This window comes from Glandiceps talaboti, chromosome 13 (genome assembly GCF_964340395.1).
Source record: "Glandiceps talaboti chromosome 13, keGlaTala1.1, whole genome shotgun sequence".
Classification (NCBI taxonomy): Eukaryota; Metazoa; Hemichordata; class Enteropneusta; family Spengelidae; genus Glandiceps; species Glandiceps talaboti.
Genome location: NC_135561.1, coordinates 13215609 through 13236648, shown reverse-complemented (window position 1 = coordinate 13236648; position 21040 = coordinate 13215609). Strand labels below are relative to the sequence as shown.

Genomic DNA, 21040 nt, shown 5'->3' with positions numbered 1-21040 from the left:
ACGTATTTGAATGATTGGTGTAATTAAGGTGGACTAATTAAATATTATCTGAAAAGTTATCTTGTCGTATCATGAAACATGTATTAATTGCTTTTTAAGACGTAGTCCAGCTGACCATAGATAGTTGTGACTCAGAATGGGGTAAGTTGAGATATGGGGTTATATTATTGTCAAACAGATAATACATCATATTCTGAGACTGCGGAATCCTGTGCACACAAAACAATCCACAATAACAACTGCAATCAACCGATAATTTAATGTCATATGTGGTGATCTACAGGTTTCAATCCGGAAAACAACGAAATCAGATTGTCGACAAATCACCTTGGTGTTACAAAATTTTACTTTCTAGGAACAAATACTCTCGCGAGCACGCACGCGCACATACACACACACCACCACCGCCGCCACCACCACCACCACCACCACCACCACCACCACCACCACCACCACCACCACCAACAACAACAACAACAACAACAACAATTATTTTAACGTATAAGTTTTTTTTTTAAATTCGTAAGTATGAGAAATACGCCATTCCTGACTGCCAACAAATTGGGGTATCATAACCTCAGAGTATTGTTGGCTTTGTCCTTGGTATTCTGTAAAAGTGTAAATCAGGGATTTTATTGTATTGTTCAGACATCGACAGCAGTGCTCTATGATTAACAGAGTAACCTTTACCGTTTTAATATACCCCTAATGTACAAAAAGACAGGACATTACCTAGATCCAGTTTGTCAAGAATCTCTGGCTCTGAAATAAAAGTATAAACACAGTGCATTAGTATAATTGCAGTGCTACAATATATTATTAGCTCAATTTTTACGAATCGTTATTAGTCAAGATTACCAAAAGCAGAACATCCTTTATTATACTTTGCAGTATTATTGTGCTAGTAGTTTGAGTAAGCTTTTTTGCCTGGCCAAAATATTGCTTGATCTCTCCATGAAGATCGCTGCACAATTTATTACTATTATCAACCTAGTCTTGGCTTATATATAAACCTACTTTTATTGTATAGTTGTGTAGCCAAGCATATGTGTGTGTGTGTGTGTGTGTGTGTGTGTGTGTGTGTGTGTGTGTGTGTGTGTGTGATGGAAATTCTTCTTACAAAATTCTCGTCATATATCTGCTACATACTACTTTGTGACACCCTGATATATTAAAGCCGAATCATTTATAATTTTGAGGATGTGACTTAAGACTATAGTAGCAACATTTGGTTTTTTTTCCAGAAGCCAACGTAACACCTATGGTGTACTAATTTTTATGAACTATCATATATATACCTACGAAATTCAAAATGTGCAAAGTCAACATTTCATATATAGCTAAGTCTTCTTTTTTTCAAAATTAGGTACACCAGCATTGACGTCACGTGGTCTAAGAGAGAAAGATTTTGAGATTGTTGCCGAATTTCTAAATCATGGGATCGAGATTACTGTCGACGCAAAGAAGAAATCCGGTAGTTTATAATAATTATATGTAAATTAGGAAGTTGTATCATACATCGATTGAGTCAAATTGAACGTGATCGAACCAAAAAATACGAGATTATACCCAGTTCTGTCTACGTCATATCAGCACATGTCTATGTCATTGATTCTATGGTGCTCAAAATATAAGTCAAAACATTCACGATCGCCATTATATTTCAAATAGACTTGCGCAGATATGATTCCCAAATCTTTATCTTCATTCACCCGTTAAATACTTGAGACCTAAGGGTTTTGTTATAACGAGTCGAAAGACGAATCATGATAACGCCCCTTACGTTATTCGCATTTTCTTTTGCTGAACGAAAGAAACTATAATAGGAGATAATAGTATCTAAATATGTCTGGAATATCTGATTAATGCCTGGTATATGGTTATGCAAATAGCTAAAAACATAGAGAAAACAAAAGAACGACAGTTAGATATTATTCCCCAATATTTTTCTTGGTTTAGATGAGGAAAATACGAGTGACCTAAGTGGGCCCTAGTCGCATCATGCGTCAATTGACTGCCTTCAATTATGGGGAAATACCCATATGGCGTCTGGCGACTCGTAGTGACAAACCCTCATAAGGTCACGAGCATTTTCCATCTGAATGAAGACAATTGGGGAATAATACAGTTATACCCTCTCAAGCATAAGTTATGCAAAATTGGGAAAAATAATCCGACTTGACTCGTTTCTCGAGCACCGCAAAACCAGTGAAATAGACAAGGATTATCTTACACGTGATGTAGGACGATCAGGATAAATACTCCATAATGTCTGTTCAATGACAATAACTTGGCTTATAGCTGTACTAGCTGAAACTGGAACGTTTAAAAAAAACAAACAAAAAAACTGTGTTGTTAGATATAATAACGTCCTAGTAATACCATACATCCTTCACAGTATTAAATTACATGTGAATAAAATGTATTTGTGAAGCTATACACATGATATGGTACAATAAATCACCAAGAAACTGCATATGCCACACTTCAATAGCAAGATCGCATTGTTTGCTACATTAGTCTGAAGGAAATAAACCATTTGAATGTATTACAACTCCCTGCAGACATTCGGGCACCAATGTCTTTCTTAGTATCAAACACCAGTTGAAGGGCGCGCAAAATGTCCTTTGCGGTTGTTTATTGATGTCTGTATATGATGACATGTGTAGTTCATGTCACGTAGACAAAATGTGGCAAGAAACTGTACTCATTCAATCTTGATATCTTAAAGTGTAGCATGTCTAGATTGGTTTCTGTGTGGTTGTATAAAACAGAAAGGTTGCACGGTATTGTGAAATTCGCTGTGTATCAATTGGTGAAAAAAAATGTCCCAATAGCAACCAAGTTTAAGGCACATCAAACTCTACTAACCTACAGTTCATATTGTTTTTATTACAGGTACTTCCAATGTCAAACAACTCGATCAATACATTCGGACGAGTAATACCATCACTGAAAACATCAGTGACCTCAGACGGAAAGTAGAGTCTTTCACTAGCCAATTCCACATGCCTGGATTTAACAATAACTAACTTAATATTTTATACAGCTCGTTGCAGGAGACTGCTCACTGTCTTTTTTGATACAATTTACAAATAAGAAACTGTACATGTTTTAAGACAATGGAGCCAGGAAACCATGTTACAAATAAATTAAAAAAATTAAAAATTAAACATACACAAACAAACAAAATATGCATGGGTAAATGGAAATAGCATTTTAAGCACATGGATATATAACTATCTATATACATATACATATAGGTCTGTATGCTATTGAAATAATATACTATGTTTCATGTATACTCAGCCATATAAACACCATTAGGAATGTGACTGGATCGGGCTGTAGGCTTATGTATTATTTTTGCAATCCCAAAAACATCTTAAATCATGATCTCATGGCAAAATAATGTTGAGTACATAATAAACTTTACCCTCACGAAATGTTTGTTATTATTGTACACTTTCAGACACTTTCTAGCTTGTAATTCATTGAATACAAAGAAGGGCTTAGTATATGTTGTTCCACATTGTTTTTTTAATTAGAAAAATATAATCAAGTTGATTTATGAATGGAAAATCCTAAACAAATCCCAATTTGTCATCAATATCACCACTTTAAGACCATGCTGTGCTATCATAAAACATAAAGCAAAACAAAACAATAAATAGGAAAGCGCATGAAATTCGCATTTTTATAGATCGGATGAAATGGCAACAATTGGCTCAAGTATAATGAAATTTGGTAATATAATGTTAGGAGTAATGGCTAGAACTGATTATTTTTTTAGTTAGATCTGTACATGTTAATTAGGGAAATTAGCATAACAATGAATTGTACTAATTAAGCAATATTGTAAGAATAAATACTTCAATTTCAATATAATTTAGTACATAAGTTAACCATAACAAAGCGCATATGTCCTATAAAGATTGTTGATGTAGCTTACAGCTTTAACGAATAATTTGCATGATTAATGATTTTCGGTAATTAGGCTATATCTTAAGAATGCATACTTCAAATTCAAAATAATTCTGTATATACGTTAACCATCACAAATCGCATATGTCCTATGAAATTTGTAGATGTAGTTTAGTTTAAATAAAACATTGCACAATTAATGATTTTTGGTAATTAGGTTGTATCTTAATAATGCAAACTTCAAATTCCATATAATATTGTACATATATCAACCATACTATACGCACCTGTCCTATAAAGTACAAAGTTTACCTTTAATGATTAATTTGAATAATTAACGGTATTCAGTAATTAAGCTGTATCACGCCCTCTTCAAATTCCATATAATTTGGCACACACATTCACCATAAGAAAGCGCACTTGTCCAAAAAAGCCTGTTAGCATAGTTTTTCAGTGTTAATGAGTAATTTGCATAATTAGTGATTTTTGGTAATTACGCTTTATCTTAAGAATTTAAACTGCAAATGTCATATAACTTGGTACATATATCAACCATAACAATTCGCACATGAAGTTTCTTGATGTAGCTTTGACTTTTAATGAGCTATTTGCATCTTTAGCAATTGAGCTGTATCTACGGAATACATACTTTAAATTCCATATAATTCATCACATACATCAACCATGTGAAAACACATATCCTCTAAAGCCTGTTGGTATAGTTTTTAATTTTAATGTGTAATTTCCATAAGTAATCATTTTGATACTTAGGCAATATCTTTAGAATGCAAACTTTAAATTTTAGATAATTTAGTACATGCATTTATGCTAAAGACGCGCATGTGTCATTTAAAACTTGATGATGTAACTTAGAGCTAAATGGTTACTTTGCATAATGACTGATTATTTTATAACTAGACAATATGTTAACTATGTAAGCCTCAAACTTCATACAGTTTTGTACCATTAATTTTCCAATTAATTGGTAAGTACATCATGAATAGTAGCTATAGTTCAGAGGATTGCATTCCATCAATGTGTGTAGCCCAAAAATCTTCGGTTTTGCCCTTACGGGAAGCATTCAGTTGAGATCTGGTACATTGTCTTTTCAAATTGATGTAAGTTTCCGCATCCGCTATTCCTTGCGGGACTTCATAATTGTCGCGATTTTAGTATTTATTTCCCGAATACGTAAAAAAAAAAGTTCATGGTCGGTGTGAAAAACTAGGTGGGGTAGGGTAACCGGAACCAAACAATTATTTTTTTAGGCCTAAATGTTGATGTACACCAGTAACTATATAGTAGTATATGTACTTAATTGAGTTTTCGAGTTTCTTCGACTTAGAGCAATGGAATGTTTTTCGGCAACTATTGGTGCTAGGGGCATCAGTAATGTTTAACGATTGACTATTAAAGATATTTACTTAAATAATTCCAATCTGCTGTTCTACTTAAATGTACGTTTATCGCTTCTGAAAACCATACGGTTTATGGTTAGTTTGGAGATTGACATCATTCGGGTGAAAGGTCATAGATCGTAATGTTCCAGAATGTTGAACCTTGTTTACATTTGGTCAGCAGGGAGTAACGATAAAGTAGACTGATGAATTCAATAATTATGATTGTGTCTGATGCATTCTGTGCATTATAGTACGGACTTATAGTACAGATCAACATTCGGTTTTATCTGTCTGTCTGTCTCTGTCTGTCTGTCTGTCTGTCTGTCTGTCTGTCTGTCTGTCTGTCTGTCTGTCTATCAACTGAATCGACTCTCGTATCTATTGCCCCAACATTTTCAATCTTCCCTGCAAATTTTGTATGTATGTATGTATGTATGTATGTATGTATGTATGTATGTATGTATGTATGTATGTATGTATGTAGGTAGGTAGGTAGGTAGGTAGGTAGGTTGGTAGGTAGGTAGGTAGGTAGGTAGGTAGGTAGGTAGGTTTGCACCGTATGCGTTATTGACAGTATTTATTGATTAAAACCTACCATTATATTTTTGAGAGGCGGGGGGGGGGGTTTCAAGTGGAAATAAGGGAAATTAAAGCAGTGTCGCTTAGGATAATGAGAATTCATAGAAACTTCGATCACAATGTGAAAAACACATGAGCTATTATAACGATATATACAGGAAGAACACACGCTGGTTTCAATTAGATATCTATAAAGGTTCGTTTGATTGGCATGAACAGACGTACAGTGAAATTAAGAATTGATTTAAAAAATGGAATGTCTTTCTGACTAGGATAACCCGAGAACACGAAGCAATTATGGCCTATGTAATTGTGTAATTATTAACGTTTACATCAAATAGTTACCGTCTATCTCCTCCCCTCCCCTCCCCCCCGGTCCCCTCCATCATCCGTGGATCGTGACATTTTGAGTGTTATGAACCTGTACACATGTCCGGGTACTATGCATTCACAGTCTGTATTTACAATCAAAATATTGATCGAAGAAGACCATGGATGCACTACACACTGAGCTTACTTATTTGGAATTGCAACTTTATATCATGGCTTTACTCTCAAGTCACTCTCATAAAGTATAGTTCTACTTTAATAAAATAAAGCAATTAAAATGTAATCGTATTAAGGATGACCAGGTGTCTTTAGTCTCTACGATTACGAACAGTTATTATTAAAAATACATAAATGACAACATCTGAAAACGAGAGAGAGAGAGAGAGAGAGAGAGAGAGAGAGAGAGAGAGAGAGAGAGAGAGAGAGAGAGAGAGAGACAATAAAAGAATTATGTTTTACATCGATATCCACGGATAAACCCGTACGTAAATGTTACGTAGAATTTATTGCCATTGCGCCGATCTAATTAGTTCGCATTTATGTACAATTCTATGGAAAAAAAGTCTAAAAAGAGAGAGAACAAAGTCCATATAGTTTGACGTTAATATCTTCTCCCTAACCTCATTTCAAAAATATAGTTCTATTGATTATCAAAAAACCCCGACTATTTGGAGGCTTGTTTTACAGTAGCAATATCCTGCCCAAGTTCCATTGACGATTTTCAAAATGTTTAACCTAAAAAAAATTACAAACAGCGAAACCTGATTGTGCATAGACAGTATGAAGCCAATAAGTCGTAATAAAGGTTGATGTGTCTGGGCAGGATGATTTATAAAACATTAAAGTGAATCTGACAGTTGCTGGTATCTGTATTATATATTGAGAAGTTGGCGCCTCCTCTGTTTACGTGACTTTTGTGTTCATGCACGTGAAGTGCTAAAGTGAAAGCCGTTGACATCATACTCAAATGGCTTACGATCGTGACTAGTCATACAATTAGACCTAAACGTCTACCCATCAAGAAACCGCCATTTGTGATATATCTTGAGAACTGTAGCAACCTAAAGAGTTAACCACAATGTGAGTAATGAATAGAGTGGTGTTGGAATTAATACTATTTTATGAGACTTCATTCGTGTTCCCTGATTCACTAAGGCAATGTTATGTTAAAGTACTATTCGCACTGATCTGCTCCAGTCAAAGTTACACAATAAATCTTTAATCACAGATGGAATATACAGTTGTTAATATTTGTGACATTTTGATTTTACTGCAAGCTGTTCCGCTATCAACATGTTCTATCTGATGAAGATGTTATCTTTAGCTGTCAGATTAAAACTTTGCATTGTTGATTATCATGCAACACTGCCTTGGATGCATGACTCTGAAATAAGTGAACGAAACGTCATAAACACCTCCACAAAGAATAGAATGAATACAGTTGCATTTTATAATTTTGCATTGCGCGCGACTCCCCATACAACGCCATGTGTTCTGCAGGAAGTCTGCACGCGCTACACAGGTTGTCACCTGACCATGCAATGGGTGTACCCGCAACATCCATCTCTGTCATTGATGGCGTTTAGTCTTTGTTCAATAAAATCACTCGCAATTAAAGAGGTTAACATGTCTTACCATCATTTCACAATGAAAATGTTATTTCAAATGTAATAAAGACAACAAAAGCCTAGCTAAACATACCAACATATACATGTGTGAAACTGGAAAATACACCATGATTAATACAGACTTTTGTAAATTTTCTTGCAAAGAGGTCCAGGTGAATTAAAGCATTCTATATATCAAGCATAAACTACAAATTTATGAAATTCTAGTCAATCCTACACTATTCCAAAATCTTGGCAACAGTTCTACTAATTTACAACCTGTTGCTGATCAAATGCTACGCAAATGACCGTAAAGGATGTTATTTATAAGAATATAATATATTTTGATCGCTGGTGGTACTTGTTGCCTTCATTATTTTGTTTCTGATACAAAACAGGATATGGTATACATTGGCCGAGTATTTTTTTCTGCACACACACACACACACACACACACACACACACACACACACACACACACACACACACACACACACACACACACACGCACGCACGCACGCACGCACGCACGCAACACACATACACGAACAACTTTACATGTTTTGCAATACATGTAGAACTACTGATTGTCGTCAGGTTTAGAAAGAAAGTAATTATCTTTGAGCAACTAAAGTAGTTCTTGTCTTGTGAGTTTATATTGTAAAAGTGGTCTTACTTATTTCGAAGTTTCTCATAACTCGACTAATTTCACATCAGCAATCGAGCAAAATGATTTAAAACGACGCACTCTATGACAGGTTTGCAACATAATTTCACAGCATCACTGATGGCAAGATGAGGACCCAACAAGTGCGTGGCTGGGCGAAAATGCAACATAGTTCACTGCTGAAATTCGCGTTTTCAATGAAACAAATGATTCATAGTTTCCAACTGACTGTCATTTCTAAGTCATCCAGACTGTCACAACAATTAATACTATGAAGTGAAAGTATCACCAATATTTACACGTACACTTACTTTTTTAATTAAAAAAAAAATTAACTGACAGACCGATTCATGCTTTTAAAGATGTTACGATGAGAAACATAGATTGAATTAAGTAAGGCCGCCCTACTGCAGGTTATCAACCATTAAGTGTATTCGAACAAATAACTAATTCAATTGCAATCAACTGCTTTGAAATGACCTTTCTTAACTTAACGTGTTTTAACTTCATATAAATCCAGGGGTCGGTCACCAAACATTACCTTCATATTCGTTGCCAACTTGTCGTCGAATCAACTATCTGTCAAATATTGTGATCGTTATTCGCGGCAATGCATCGACTTAGATATACCCAATGCACTTGTTTTAGATTTTCCTGTAATTGCTAGAACGGATTCAATATATTCTAGTGAATGGATTCTAATTGGGAAAGACAGCATGATGGCACTCCATCAATAAGACTGCTATTACTGTGTATCTGAAGGTAGTTCTTGAACAATTACAATTTAGTTACGTTCATTGTACTACATTCCTTGATATAATGAGGGATAAGTCATGTGATCATGATCTTAGCAGGCCCAAATTACTTGTGTTTGATACGGTGGTGTCAAGTCTTCTCTTTATAAGTCTTGAAGGTGAACCTACTACAGGCACACGTACGCACACGAACATGCTGGTATAAGGATTCCCAAGGTTTTGAGCACTTTTGAGGTATATATATTCTAACTTTATACTTTTAATTAATGAGGAAAGGGCAATTACAAACCCTTACAGTATCGCCACTAAGAAAACATTCAAAAGTTTATTTGGGATAATGGCCGCTGCATATTCAACTGTAATATTCTACTTACTGCAACATTTATACTTAAACATCATTAAATTTTGTCTTTGGCAGAACTCAAACCTAGTATGGGTCGCACACTACACAAACGGTTTGATGACATTTAAGATACATGTACTAGAACGTGAAGTAAAGCCCTACTCTGTCATCATTAACTGTGCTAATAATGGCCCAAAGTCGCTTGTATACTTTTTATTACAGCGTCTTGCAGGTTATTGTTCACTGGTCCTGCTCGATACAACCATGCAGAAACTAGTAAGAAACTGTACAAGCCCATGCCACACTTTAAGATAGCGAGATTGGATGAATACTACTATTTGATACATTTTGTCTAAATAAAAGGACATAACGTGCCACTTTGGAGACATCAAGACATTGGCGCCAGCGTGTCTGCATCTAGGTGCAGTATGTTTGAATTATTTATTTCATTTAGACTGAAATGTAGCAAGAAATAGTGATCCTGTTACCTTAAAGTGTAGCATGTACAGTTTTTTAAAATGATTTCTGTGCAATTTTATCAAACAGAGGCAATGAACAGTAACCTGTAATGTGCAGTAACGTTATAGTGTCTCAGTTTAGTAGTTTTTTTAAAATTAATCCAAGTGAAGTGAGACTTTGTAGTGACGTTCATGAATTCCACAGTCAGACATTAAGATATCTTTCATCTGGCCACTCAGTGTATTTATAAATCTAACATAAAAGAGAATTTTGTTATTTATGAGTAGACGCAAAGTGACTTGAATACACACGGGGGCGCTACTATTGTACACTAGAGAAGGAACATGTCTGCTTTCACCGCCAACACTTATATTAATAACCAATTAATAAATAATAACATATAACCGACTGATGATAATAATACAAAAGAAAGCCAACAACACAGAAGGAAAACATCATAAAACGGTGTACATTCCAACCCCTATGGAGTCAATTCATAATAATCATGAAGACATCACGCACAGTGACTTTCAGAAACCGATGAGACATAATATTATGTCTTCGCTGTTTCCTATGCTTGAGGCGAAAGGTACCACCAGCTTGCTGACTTTGATGACGAATATGAATGTGAATCGAAAACCACATCACATGATATCATTTTCTGCTTCTCATTCACGTGGTCAAAATAAAACACAGTCGATAATATCAAGTTAGTGTTTTGACACACATGTTGAGAGACTGGATGTGTTCTGTTCACCTGTTAACCCCTGACTTTTCGGCTAATTGCAATGTCCCGTGACTGCTGAGACGTAATACTTCTGAAGCCTATCTTACATCTGAAAATAGTCTACGGATATAAGGCATTACTTTTAGCACTATCAGCTAGGATAGACTTGGAGTAGGTCTTTGCCGCAACTGATAAGGCGGTATTATATGCAACAGTATTGAGTACCTTTTTAGGTCTTTTAAAGAACTAAGCCGCGGTACCTATATATAGGCAAGAGATACTTATTATATTGACTCATGATATCCGAAATCCTTCATATCTATCACTTACGTTGTTGCTGAAGGCTGTATTTTCAAACCAGAGGCTTTTAAATATCTAACACTTGAGATAAGCAGAGAACATGGCGTTGCTACTTAAAGATAGCTAGGTGAACTTAAGAATAGCGTTGATAGGATTATTTGGACCAAAGTCGTCATCTAATAAAGCTCTCTTTGAAGATATTTAGTGGATATGTAGATAAAGTACACTTAAACGAACAAAGAACACTTTCAACTTTTAAAGTGTGTTTGTGGTATGCAAAATGTGAAGCCTTTTGAAAAGTTCGCAATGATTGGATAGACACGGATGGAAAATGACATCTGTTACGCTTACGTCATCGAGAATGATAATACAGATACCAAGAAAGTGGAGACCTTTGTGTGAGCTGAGATCTTCGAAAGGCTTCAGATAGTCGCGAAAAGTTCATGTTTGGGAATCTACACAATGTCGTCAACTATTTCAAGTTGATCTCTCTTGTTAAAAAGTTCCCTACAGCATTCCACTGCACTTACTGATCGTAAAGTCTACTATACCATACTATACCGCTCGCAATAGACTAAATTAAAACTTGGTATTAAGATATAACCACAGGGGACAGCGAGCGTGTAAATGATCGATCTATTGATTGATTGATTGATTGATTGATTGATTATTTGGTTGAATGATTGATCGGTTGAATGATTAATTTTTGTGGTGAAATACATTTATTTTTGGTGTGATATTGATAAATTGACTGATTGTTTTCTATGGTGACACAAATATTTGCCTTTTTTTCTCTCAATCAGCTGCATATAATTCCTCTTTATTGACTAAATAAAGACATCTTGTCCATTATTCTCCTATTCTCTAAATTTAAAAAAACCTAATCTCATAATTTCTAGGAAGATACGTTACCGAGACAATTTGCTTTATCTCTTATCTTCTTAGGCATTATCACACCACAGAAACATCAATGATGTGCAAACTAGCGTAAAAGAGAGTCTTTTAATCGCTTGCTGTCCCCTGTGATATAACTTATAAAAGATCCCATGCCGTAATTTTTCATACGTGTTCAAAACGTCAAACACCATTCTAACAATGCCAGAAGACAACTGTAATGTCATAGAGGGCATGCTTCGAGACCGACATACTAGAATAGTTCCATCGAGGGTTTTTTGTAAGTGAATATTAAAGAAAAAGCTTATAAACGCGGTTTGTGCTATCCTATCTTTGAAAGGCTTGACAAATCTTATTTTACGACCTGCCAAACGCATACTCTGTTACTTGCAATGACCACATCAAGTTTGAAATAGAAACATAAAAATACCGCGAAAGAAAATAAACTTGTTAATGAAATAATAAAACGTGTCAAGTAGGGAGCCCTAGACGATTATCTCAATTGTTAAACTTGAATTCATGCTTTTTTCATTACTTGTACGTGTTCATGGGTATGTTGAAATGAAATCTATCCGTAGTGGAAATGATTCATGTACTTGAATGTGTTGTATTGTATTACATGGCCTTCCATTGAACGTCAACTATGACAACTCTGTGTGTGTGTGTGTGTGTGTGTGTGTGTGTGTTTATGTGTGTGCGTGCGCGCGCGTGTGTGTGCATGTGTCTGTCTGTCTGTCTGTCTGTGTGTGTATGTATGTATGTATGTATGTATGTATGTATGTATGTATTATGGATGTAAGTGTGTATGTACATGTTTACATCACTGCCACATTACACCGATGCGAAATCCCAGATGCGTTGTAATAAGACTTGTGACATAGTAACGACTATGATCGAAAATGTACATTTTAATCATTAAAACTTCATGGCTTCCGTAGCAGTACAATTAGGAAATCTGTCAATCAAATTTTATTTATATCAATCATTTATACGATATCTAAATATTGCACAGAGGGATGGGGCGGAGGCTTATGGCGTCCTATTAACATGCATGTCTCATCGATGTTTACTTGGAAAGATTTTGAATCTCATGATTTGTTCAGTTCCATCATCTTCTCTTTGTCCAAAAAGTACTGTATAAACACAACGGATATTGTTGTTACTAAGCTTGTAGGCTTACAGAACACGTTGCTTGTATACTGTCGTAGATAATAGAATTACTTAATTGGCAGCAGTAGTTTTACTCATTGATAAATTTATCTGTGTCATGCAGTTCATTGACGTTGAATGTGTTGCCAATTATAATTTCAACCACAATTCGTCGGATATAGTACTTATTTTAGTGCAACCTTGACCCTCCCATATTGACGGGTTATATCAACCAATTTGTTGGAATTTGTAACAATAAACTTCGATCTCACTAGAGACAGCAACTGACATCCGTTAGGTTGGAATCCTCGTTGCATTTGTATTTTCATGACCAGAAAACCAATTTGTATGCGAGCGAGATCAACCAGGAACAAACTGTTCACAAAAGGACGTACAACGAAGGCCTACATCGACCGACGAGATCATTGTGAGTCCCCGGAGCAATACAATCCAAGTGTTCATTTTACGGAACATATGTTTGTAAAGAAATAGTCAGCTTTGTTCATGAAAGGAAATTGCCCTTGTCCTATGAATAAACAGAAATACGTTGAATTATTCCTGTAATTTGAACCTGTCATCTTGTCATAGTAATTGCTTGTCATTACTCTATTGACAGGCATTGTAACTTCCCAAGGTATTTCATCTGTTAATGTAAACTTTCTATGCGTTCCTTAAATGAAATATTAGGCCTAAACTAACATGGTAAGAATTCTTTACTCTCATCAGGTTACTCGGTATGTTTACATCCAAAACACGACAGCTTTCTTTGAGACCAACAAGAGTTTTAATGTCGTGTAATCCAGAATTAGAAGAAATTTTTTTTTTTCAATTGTCATAGTCATCTTCAAAAACTCACTATAACGCTGTTTCGACGTCATATCAAACAAGTGTTGACATGGATCAAAAACTAAATTCAGACTCATTAAATAATCCAAGGCTATATTTATATATAGTAGGCTATATATAGTTTTTTTTCCTTATATAAACACCCACACAATATTTTCGAATTATTGCTTACGCATGTGTAATTATCGAGTGAACAAATTATTATATACACATCCCGAAGTCATAATATTCATGTTGTGTTAATCATTTTGTTCATTTTTAAAGCACAGCATTCGTCTAATTTCACACGCACGCCCCGGGGTCCCATGCTACGAAAACTTAGCCAGTAATATAACAAGGGACGCTAGACAAACCAACCTGATGTTTGATTCTGAGCGGAAATTTTCATAAGAAACAATTTTCCCCCTCAGGCGTCACGCAAAACCAAATCCAACGACGCAGTGGCCGGAACTTGTAGGGGGTGAGGTTGTAAACAAATTGCAATTCATCCAACAACGAGCCAAAATGAAGATTGAGGGCAAGAACATCACATTTACCAATGTGTTCACATGTAGATATTTTTTTTTATTTATTGATAGGTTATGCAACTCATCACAGACGGATAAACGGTCCATTTTTCACAAGCATAATGTGTAACAATTTAACGACAGAGCTGTAATAACATTTAGAAGTCAACGGGTACATATTTTAGAATTAATACTTGTATTGGTACATATTCAATGCTAATGCGTTTCACGCTAATTGACCATAATTGCCATTTACTTATCAGGAATGTATGTTTCTTTGTTGTTCGAATATTTCATTATTTTAAGTAATTACAAGAAGTAATTATGGCCCATCGTATTTGTCCTTGGTGAATTGAACATTTGCGTTAAATAACATTTCATTTTCAGGACGCGTTACAAAGCCGAAGCATAACTATTGTTTACAAATCATTGAACTCGGTCTTTAATGCATTGCCAGATGGTATAATGAGACATTCATAACGTTAACGTTTATGGTATCAGATGAAACGCCATATCCGGCTAGGAGTCTCGCTTTCAGATTGAGCATCATATCCGGTTTGATTGTGCGAATGTCAGTTTACTCCAGTACCCGAACAAGATCAATCGTGTCAGTTGCAAAGTCAATGATTACGCGATTCTTTTAGTTAATAACCAGCATTAGCTGCTACTGAAACATTTTGCTTTTCATCAAGTAACTAAAGGTATATTCACTAAAACAAGATTGTGCAATTATAAAAAGACGCTGTATCTGTTAATTAGTGGTCAATACTGTCCGTAGCTGTTGCAGTGACAAGTTTAAATCTTGGGCGAAAGCTCGGCTTTGAGTCTGTGGCCATGCGAAAACCGGATGAAAATTTAACTGTAGTATCATTTTTCGATCAGACAACAATCTATTCACTGAAAATTGCTAAAATATCAATAATTAGACATAGTAGATGTTAATCAGTGGTCGATCTTAAATAGCTCAGTAATTGATTGAAATCGTGATCGCCGTTGAGGGCGCTTATTTGGGTGCGGAACCCCGGGACCCCCCCCCCCCCCCAAAAAAAAAAAAAAAAAAAAAAAAAAAAAATCAATTTTATTTGATTTACTGTACCATAACATGTATACATCTACAAAAGTGCGTTACCTTACAGGTGATTCAACACTATTCAGGGTTGTGCGATAACTTATCTAACAAACCTTTTTCAAAAAAGAATGTTCCAGTCAAAGAAGCTTTAGATAGATATTTTCTTCTTTTCATTCTTTTACTGATCCAAGAAGCCTAAATGTAATATCGAATAGAAAGTATGTGTATGACCATATGGATGACAAATTGTTATTTATTTGGGATTATTAATTTTCAAGACAATTCTACTGTGTTTATTCTATTTTGAAAAAAACAACGTGAATTGGCATCGACCAAATCTATGTTTTGTAACTCAATGAATTACAAACAGGTAAACAGAATGTACAAAGTGTGTTATTGTACATACAAAAACAAAATATTTTACACAGTTTTTAATTGTTTGCCTAGTTATTGAGTTACAAACAAGGACTTTATACATGTCGAATCACATCGGTTTTTTGAAGTATAAAATATAGTGGTTGGTGAATTAAAAATTCTAAAAGTAAATACCCTATTTGTTGTCTAGATTGCACCTTTAATTTCGTTTTAGATTCTGTTCATTACATTACTAGATATTTAGTTTAAACTTTTAATACCACATTATAATTGATATCTTTATCGCGAGGAACTACCTTCTTTCATTGAAAGTCCATTCTCTGTTATTTCAAATGAGTTTAAGTCTTCTTTCAGACTAACAATATAAAGTATAATCCATTATTGAAAAGGGCAGCTACGCGACGGGTTTACGAACTGCATTAAACTATATTCAATGAAATCCGAGCTATCTGACTATAAAGCTCCGTACTAACGATGGTGTGGCTTTATATCTCATACATCACGTATTCAAAGCCGTACAACACAACAAGACAATTATATTATGTGTTGTTTTGATTGACAGTTCATACTTCTAAAGATATAATTTTAGGTAAATTTGAAATTAATAGTTTCAGATTGTAATGTTGCATATATAATGAATTTTACCGGAGCGGATTTGAACTCAGCTACAGCGCAGTGCCTCTCTAGATAGTTCGTTTATGTTATCACAGCAGAGGGTCCATGCTACGAATGTCAGGGTGTCTACTTTTGTACCTGTCAGTTTGAAATTTCTGATTTTGAATGCCTGTGACATTTTGGTGCATAACGTCCGTTTTCTATCGTTGAAGAGTCATTCAATTCCACTAGGCTAATTTCTCTATATCTAAATTACATCGTTAATATTTCTAAAAGTGTTACAAAAACTCATTCTGGTTATTAGAGTGTGCCATTTACCTAATACCAGATAATTTCCTCCCATACAAGGATAACTATAGGTATTACTAGGGTGACCGTCTACGTTTGGAACTTGCCATCATCGTTTACATGAAAACGAAAAGAATGAAAGATTGTGAATTTTCTTCTGAATTAGGCCAAACACTAGCGTCAACTATGTAAGTGTGTACGTCTATGTAGAAGGGATAGAAATAGCTGAAAGCATCCTAAATAAATGTAATTACGTCAGGCGCGAGTTGGTAGGGATCAATTGCATGGTTACCGTTCCATTTAGTACTATAGCTGTGTACACATTAGGTGTTTTGGCCTTCCGTCATCTACACTGCTCAAGGCGAGTCGAGGACTCGCCGTGTGCTCGTGATAAATGTACATGTATACAGTTATACATTGACTTAACTCCCAAATATTTCAACAGTCCGACATATGTCACCGCGTGTCAAGTAGATATGTTCAGGGTCATTTCACGGCTGTAGTTTAATAATAACACGCTGTGGGTTTGATGCAACACCGAGTTGAGTACTGGATAATCCATCTACTATTCGCTAGGCAGGTTATAGTACAGATGCCATAGTCAGAGCGAGCACACAAGTGTACTTCGACATATTATCGCCTGAAGGGGGAATTACTGTTGGCCAGGAAAAACGCTACCTCTCTTTTTGTGGTTGAGGATTATGGATGACGTAAAAAGATGAAGTCCTATGGCGTATTTTGATCCATTGGCGAATTAGGATTTCCTCTTTGGTAAATAACTAAATATATCCCATCTCCTTGAATTTCGGTTTTAGCTTTCAGGGAAGATTATCTTGAAACAGACAATATTTCGGGAGTGAATTTGCCAAAAAAAAACACCCAGCAACACAAAACTCATGTTACCAGGATAGTTTATTTTGAGTCTCTGTTTAGAACAGTCATAGTGACTCATACGTAGAGAACAGTAGCAGATGTGCATTGGAGTACTTACATCCAGTCAAGTACTCATTATTTGTACACACTCCTATAGGAAGATCGCCAGCAGTTTAATATCTTCACTGACAACCCACCATTCAACATGGGAAGACTACTGCTGCTGTATTGCTACAGAGTACTTCAGATTTCTCTCCTGTTAATATATCTTAACAATGTCAACTTGACATTGGCAACCACCGATTTGCATCTGCTTGGACTTTTCCCAATGACTGGTTTCTGGCCGGGTGGTCAGGGCCAGCGACCCGCTATTCAGTTAGGAATCGAGCACGTGAATAAGGACCCGACGCTCCTGCCAAATTACAGGATTGTTATGGAACCCAGCAGTGATGAAGATGCTGATACTTGGGTAAGTAGCTAGACTAATACAGGTTTTGATTCACAAACACGATATGATATTCCCCAAGCGTACAACGGTAGTGATTCCAATGTTTCACCACAACGCAATCGAGATACAGGTTTATTTATAATGTGTATCCAACACAATTTTAGAAATGTGGAGCCTTAAAGGTCAGGTCTACTTCAGTGTACTTATTCCGTTGCAGGAAATGTGGAAACTGTGAATATTAACTGCCATAAGCCCAGATTATAATCCTTTTTTTACTTGGTGAAATTACTTACAGAAAACTGAGATTAAACTTATCGTGTATAATTTTGATATCATTGTATGCATTCGAAGGCATTAAAATTAATTGTCTTGTAGCGTTGTTAGCACAGTTGATGGCGCAATGGGGGTTTCTTGTCATTTAAGAACACTTATTATACTAAAACCATGTCACTGAATCTTCTTAGTATTATTCCAAAATACCGTTTTTTGCTTTAGTTCTGCCCATATCAATGGTTATATATATATATATATATATATATATATATATATATATATATATATATATATATATATATTAGCAGAAACCTATCGACACCTCTTAATATGTAAGAAATCACCCCTTCCCCCATCGTCCAACTAAAAAACGTATGAACTCAGTTTACGCCCGTTTAACGTATTGATATTGCCATTGTTCTCCAACTTTTAAAAAAAGAATATTCGAAAGTTGTTAATCAATGAACACGATGATATGCTAATAAAAAATTCACTATCTTTTATTGCGATTGTGATTAATAGCGTAAATCTAAAACCTGTCCTGGCTTGAGATGATTCTGACTGCGAGTTAGTATTTCTTCTGAAGTATTGTATTACACTATAATTACTATTAATGGTTTAGTTGATTTCCATAATAAAGCATATTTAATATTTACTTTCCACAATATGCAACGGTCGACAATATGAAAACATATGTTTTTGTCATGACTGGTGACGTCAGGTTGTGATGATAAAGTTTGAAATCGGCATTATACTTTAAGCCGGTTATTGATATTTCAGTATACATACACTGAATCATTTACAAGATTTAGCGAAAATATATAAAGTGGTCGCTATTGTTGAGAATCGGGTATTTATTTTGGATTTTTTATAACTTCTTTACCATTTTTGTCAGCTTGACAAAATAATGTGACTAAACCCATGTCTCTACTCAATAAATTGCACAAAGGTAAATAAAATTGAAAGATTAATTGTTATTGTATACGTACTTACAACAACAATTATTTTACATATTTTGATTTTTTTCTGCAATTATTGAGTTACAATCAAGGATTTGGTAGATCTTACTTCACTTTTTGTATCATGTATAAAAACATGGTAAAGTCAATTAAAAAGAACAATTCTCATCTGCTTGCATGGCCACTTTAAACAACGTGTATTCTGAACATAGTGTTTACACCAGACAGTGTGTAAATATGTGAAAATTAGATTAGATCACTGACGCCTTTACCCCATCATATCTATAATAAGTCCATCCATCTTTTTTTAAACATTAGGGTTAAACTATTTTACATGCTTTAATAGGTGAAGCTGTGATCTACTGATATTGCGCATAATTGCTTTTAATTATCGCGTTCTTAGTCCTTCACTTTACGTCGTTAAACGAGTGATATCATCAGCTTCATTTTACTTCATTTTTTGACGAATCGCAGGTTAAATCGACTTGATACAAAATCATGACATTTCATTGAAAAGAACACAGAAATGTTAATAATGGACGCGATGAATTTATCTAGCTGTGAATATATTTCAGCTTCCATCTCAATCAAAATAATTGAATAAGTGGAAAGTCGTACGACATTTCGTGCAACCTCCTTGTTAGACGCCATTGCGTTCAAATAATACATTTACTGTATAATCATTATCACAATAAATTAACTTTTCCATTCAGAATAATACACACATAATTATATGTATGTATGTATGTATGTATGTATGTATGTATGTATGTATGGATGTATGTATGTATGTGTGTGTGTGTATGTATGTATGTATGTATGTATGTATGTTTTTGATTTCGTTGTTTTTGATGTGTCAATACCAAGACACATTCCCTGATCGGCTTCATAGTCGTTTTGGTTAAGATTCTAATCTAATCTAATCTAATCTAATCTAATCTAATCTAATCTAATCTAATCTAATCTAATCTAATCTAATCTAATCTAATTAGTAATCTTGGTAAGATGATTGCTTCTGAATAAGAACCTTTCTACGATAAATGGAACATTACCTATCTTGAAACCATTCAGTGTTGTGCACAGCTAATCACATCCGCCGCAGTAAACCCACACAGATTTGCTTTCACTATATTCTAGTATCAGTGTAATACTTTGAGACTGAGAGATTTGTTTTTGTTTGCGCTCATGTCACCATGATGTAACGAATGAATACACAGCAACGAATATGCCAGTTTACGTTACATACATAAATGACAGATACTGACTGCCACTTTGAACATTGGGATCATCAAAATATAGCTTGTATTTACACCTTTGTGTTCCAATCAATGGTACACACTATTTCAACCTTTTCACAGCCTTACTTCTCTTTGACTAAGGATACACAGCTTTTTATAAACCTAAACACTCAAAGAAAGGCTTCAACTATAGTCCGCAAGACAGTTGTTGAGACATAACGCCCCGAATGATTTCTTAAAGTGACCTTGACAGATGTGAATAATATAATTATTATATGCACGCGCAAATATTTCTGTCTTCCTAAAAAAATGTTTTTAAACCGTTGGTGTGGCCTGTGTCTCTCAATGTGAAAGCCTGAGAATGTCAGATCTATAAACATCCTCACAAGCCAGTGCAGCCCTATTGTTTCCGTTCT

The 21040-nt window shown here is 35.0% G+C and overlaps 1 protein-coding gene across 1 annotated transcript in view; it reads left to right on the top strand.

Moving 5' to 3' along the window:
• Positions 1-17911: 17911 nt before the first annotated feature.
• LOC144444273 (gamma-aminobutyric acid type B receptor subunit 1-like) overlaps positions 17912-21040 on the top strand; it is a 76506-nt gene continuing 73377 nt past the window's right edge. Inside the window, exon 1 of the mRNA XM_078133686.1 lies at positions 17912-18175. Coding sequence (XP_077989812.1) covers positions 17912-18175 — 264 coding nt within the window. The remainder of the gene's footprint in view (positions 18176-21040) is intronic.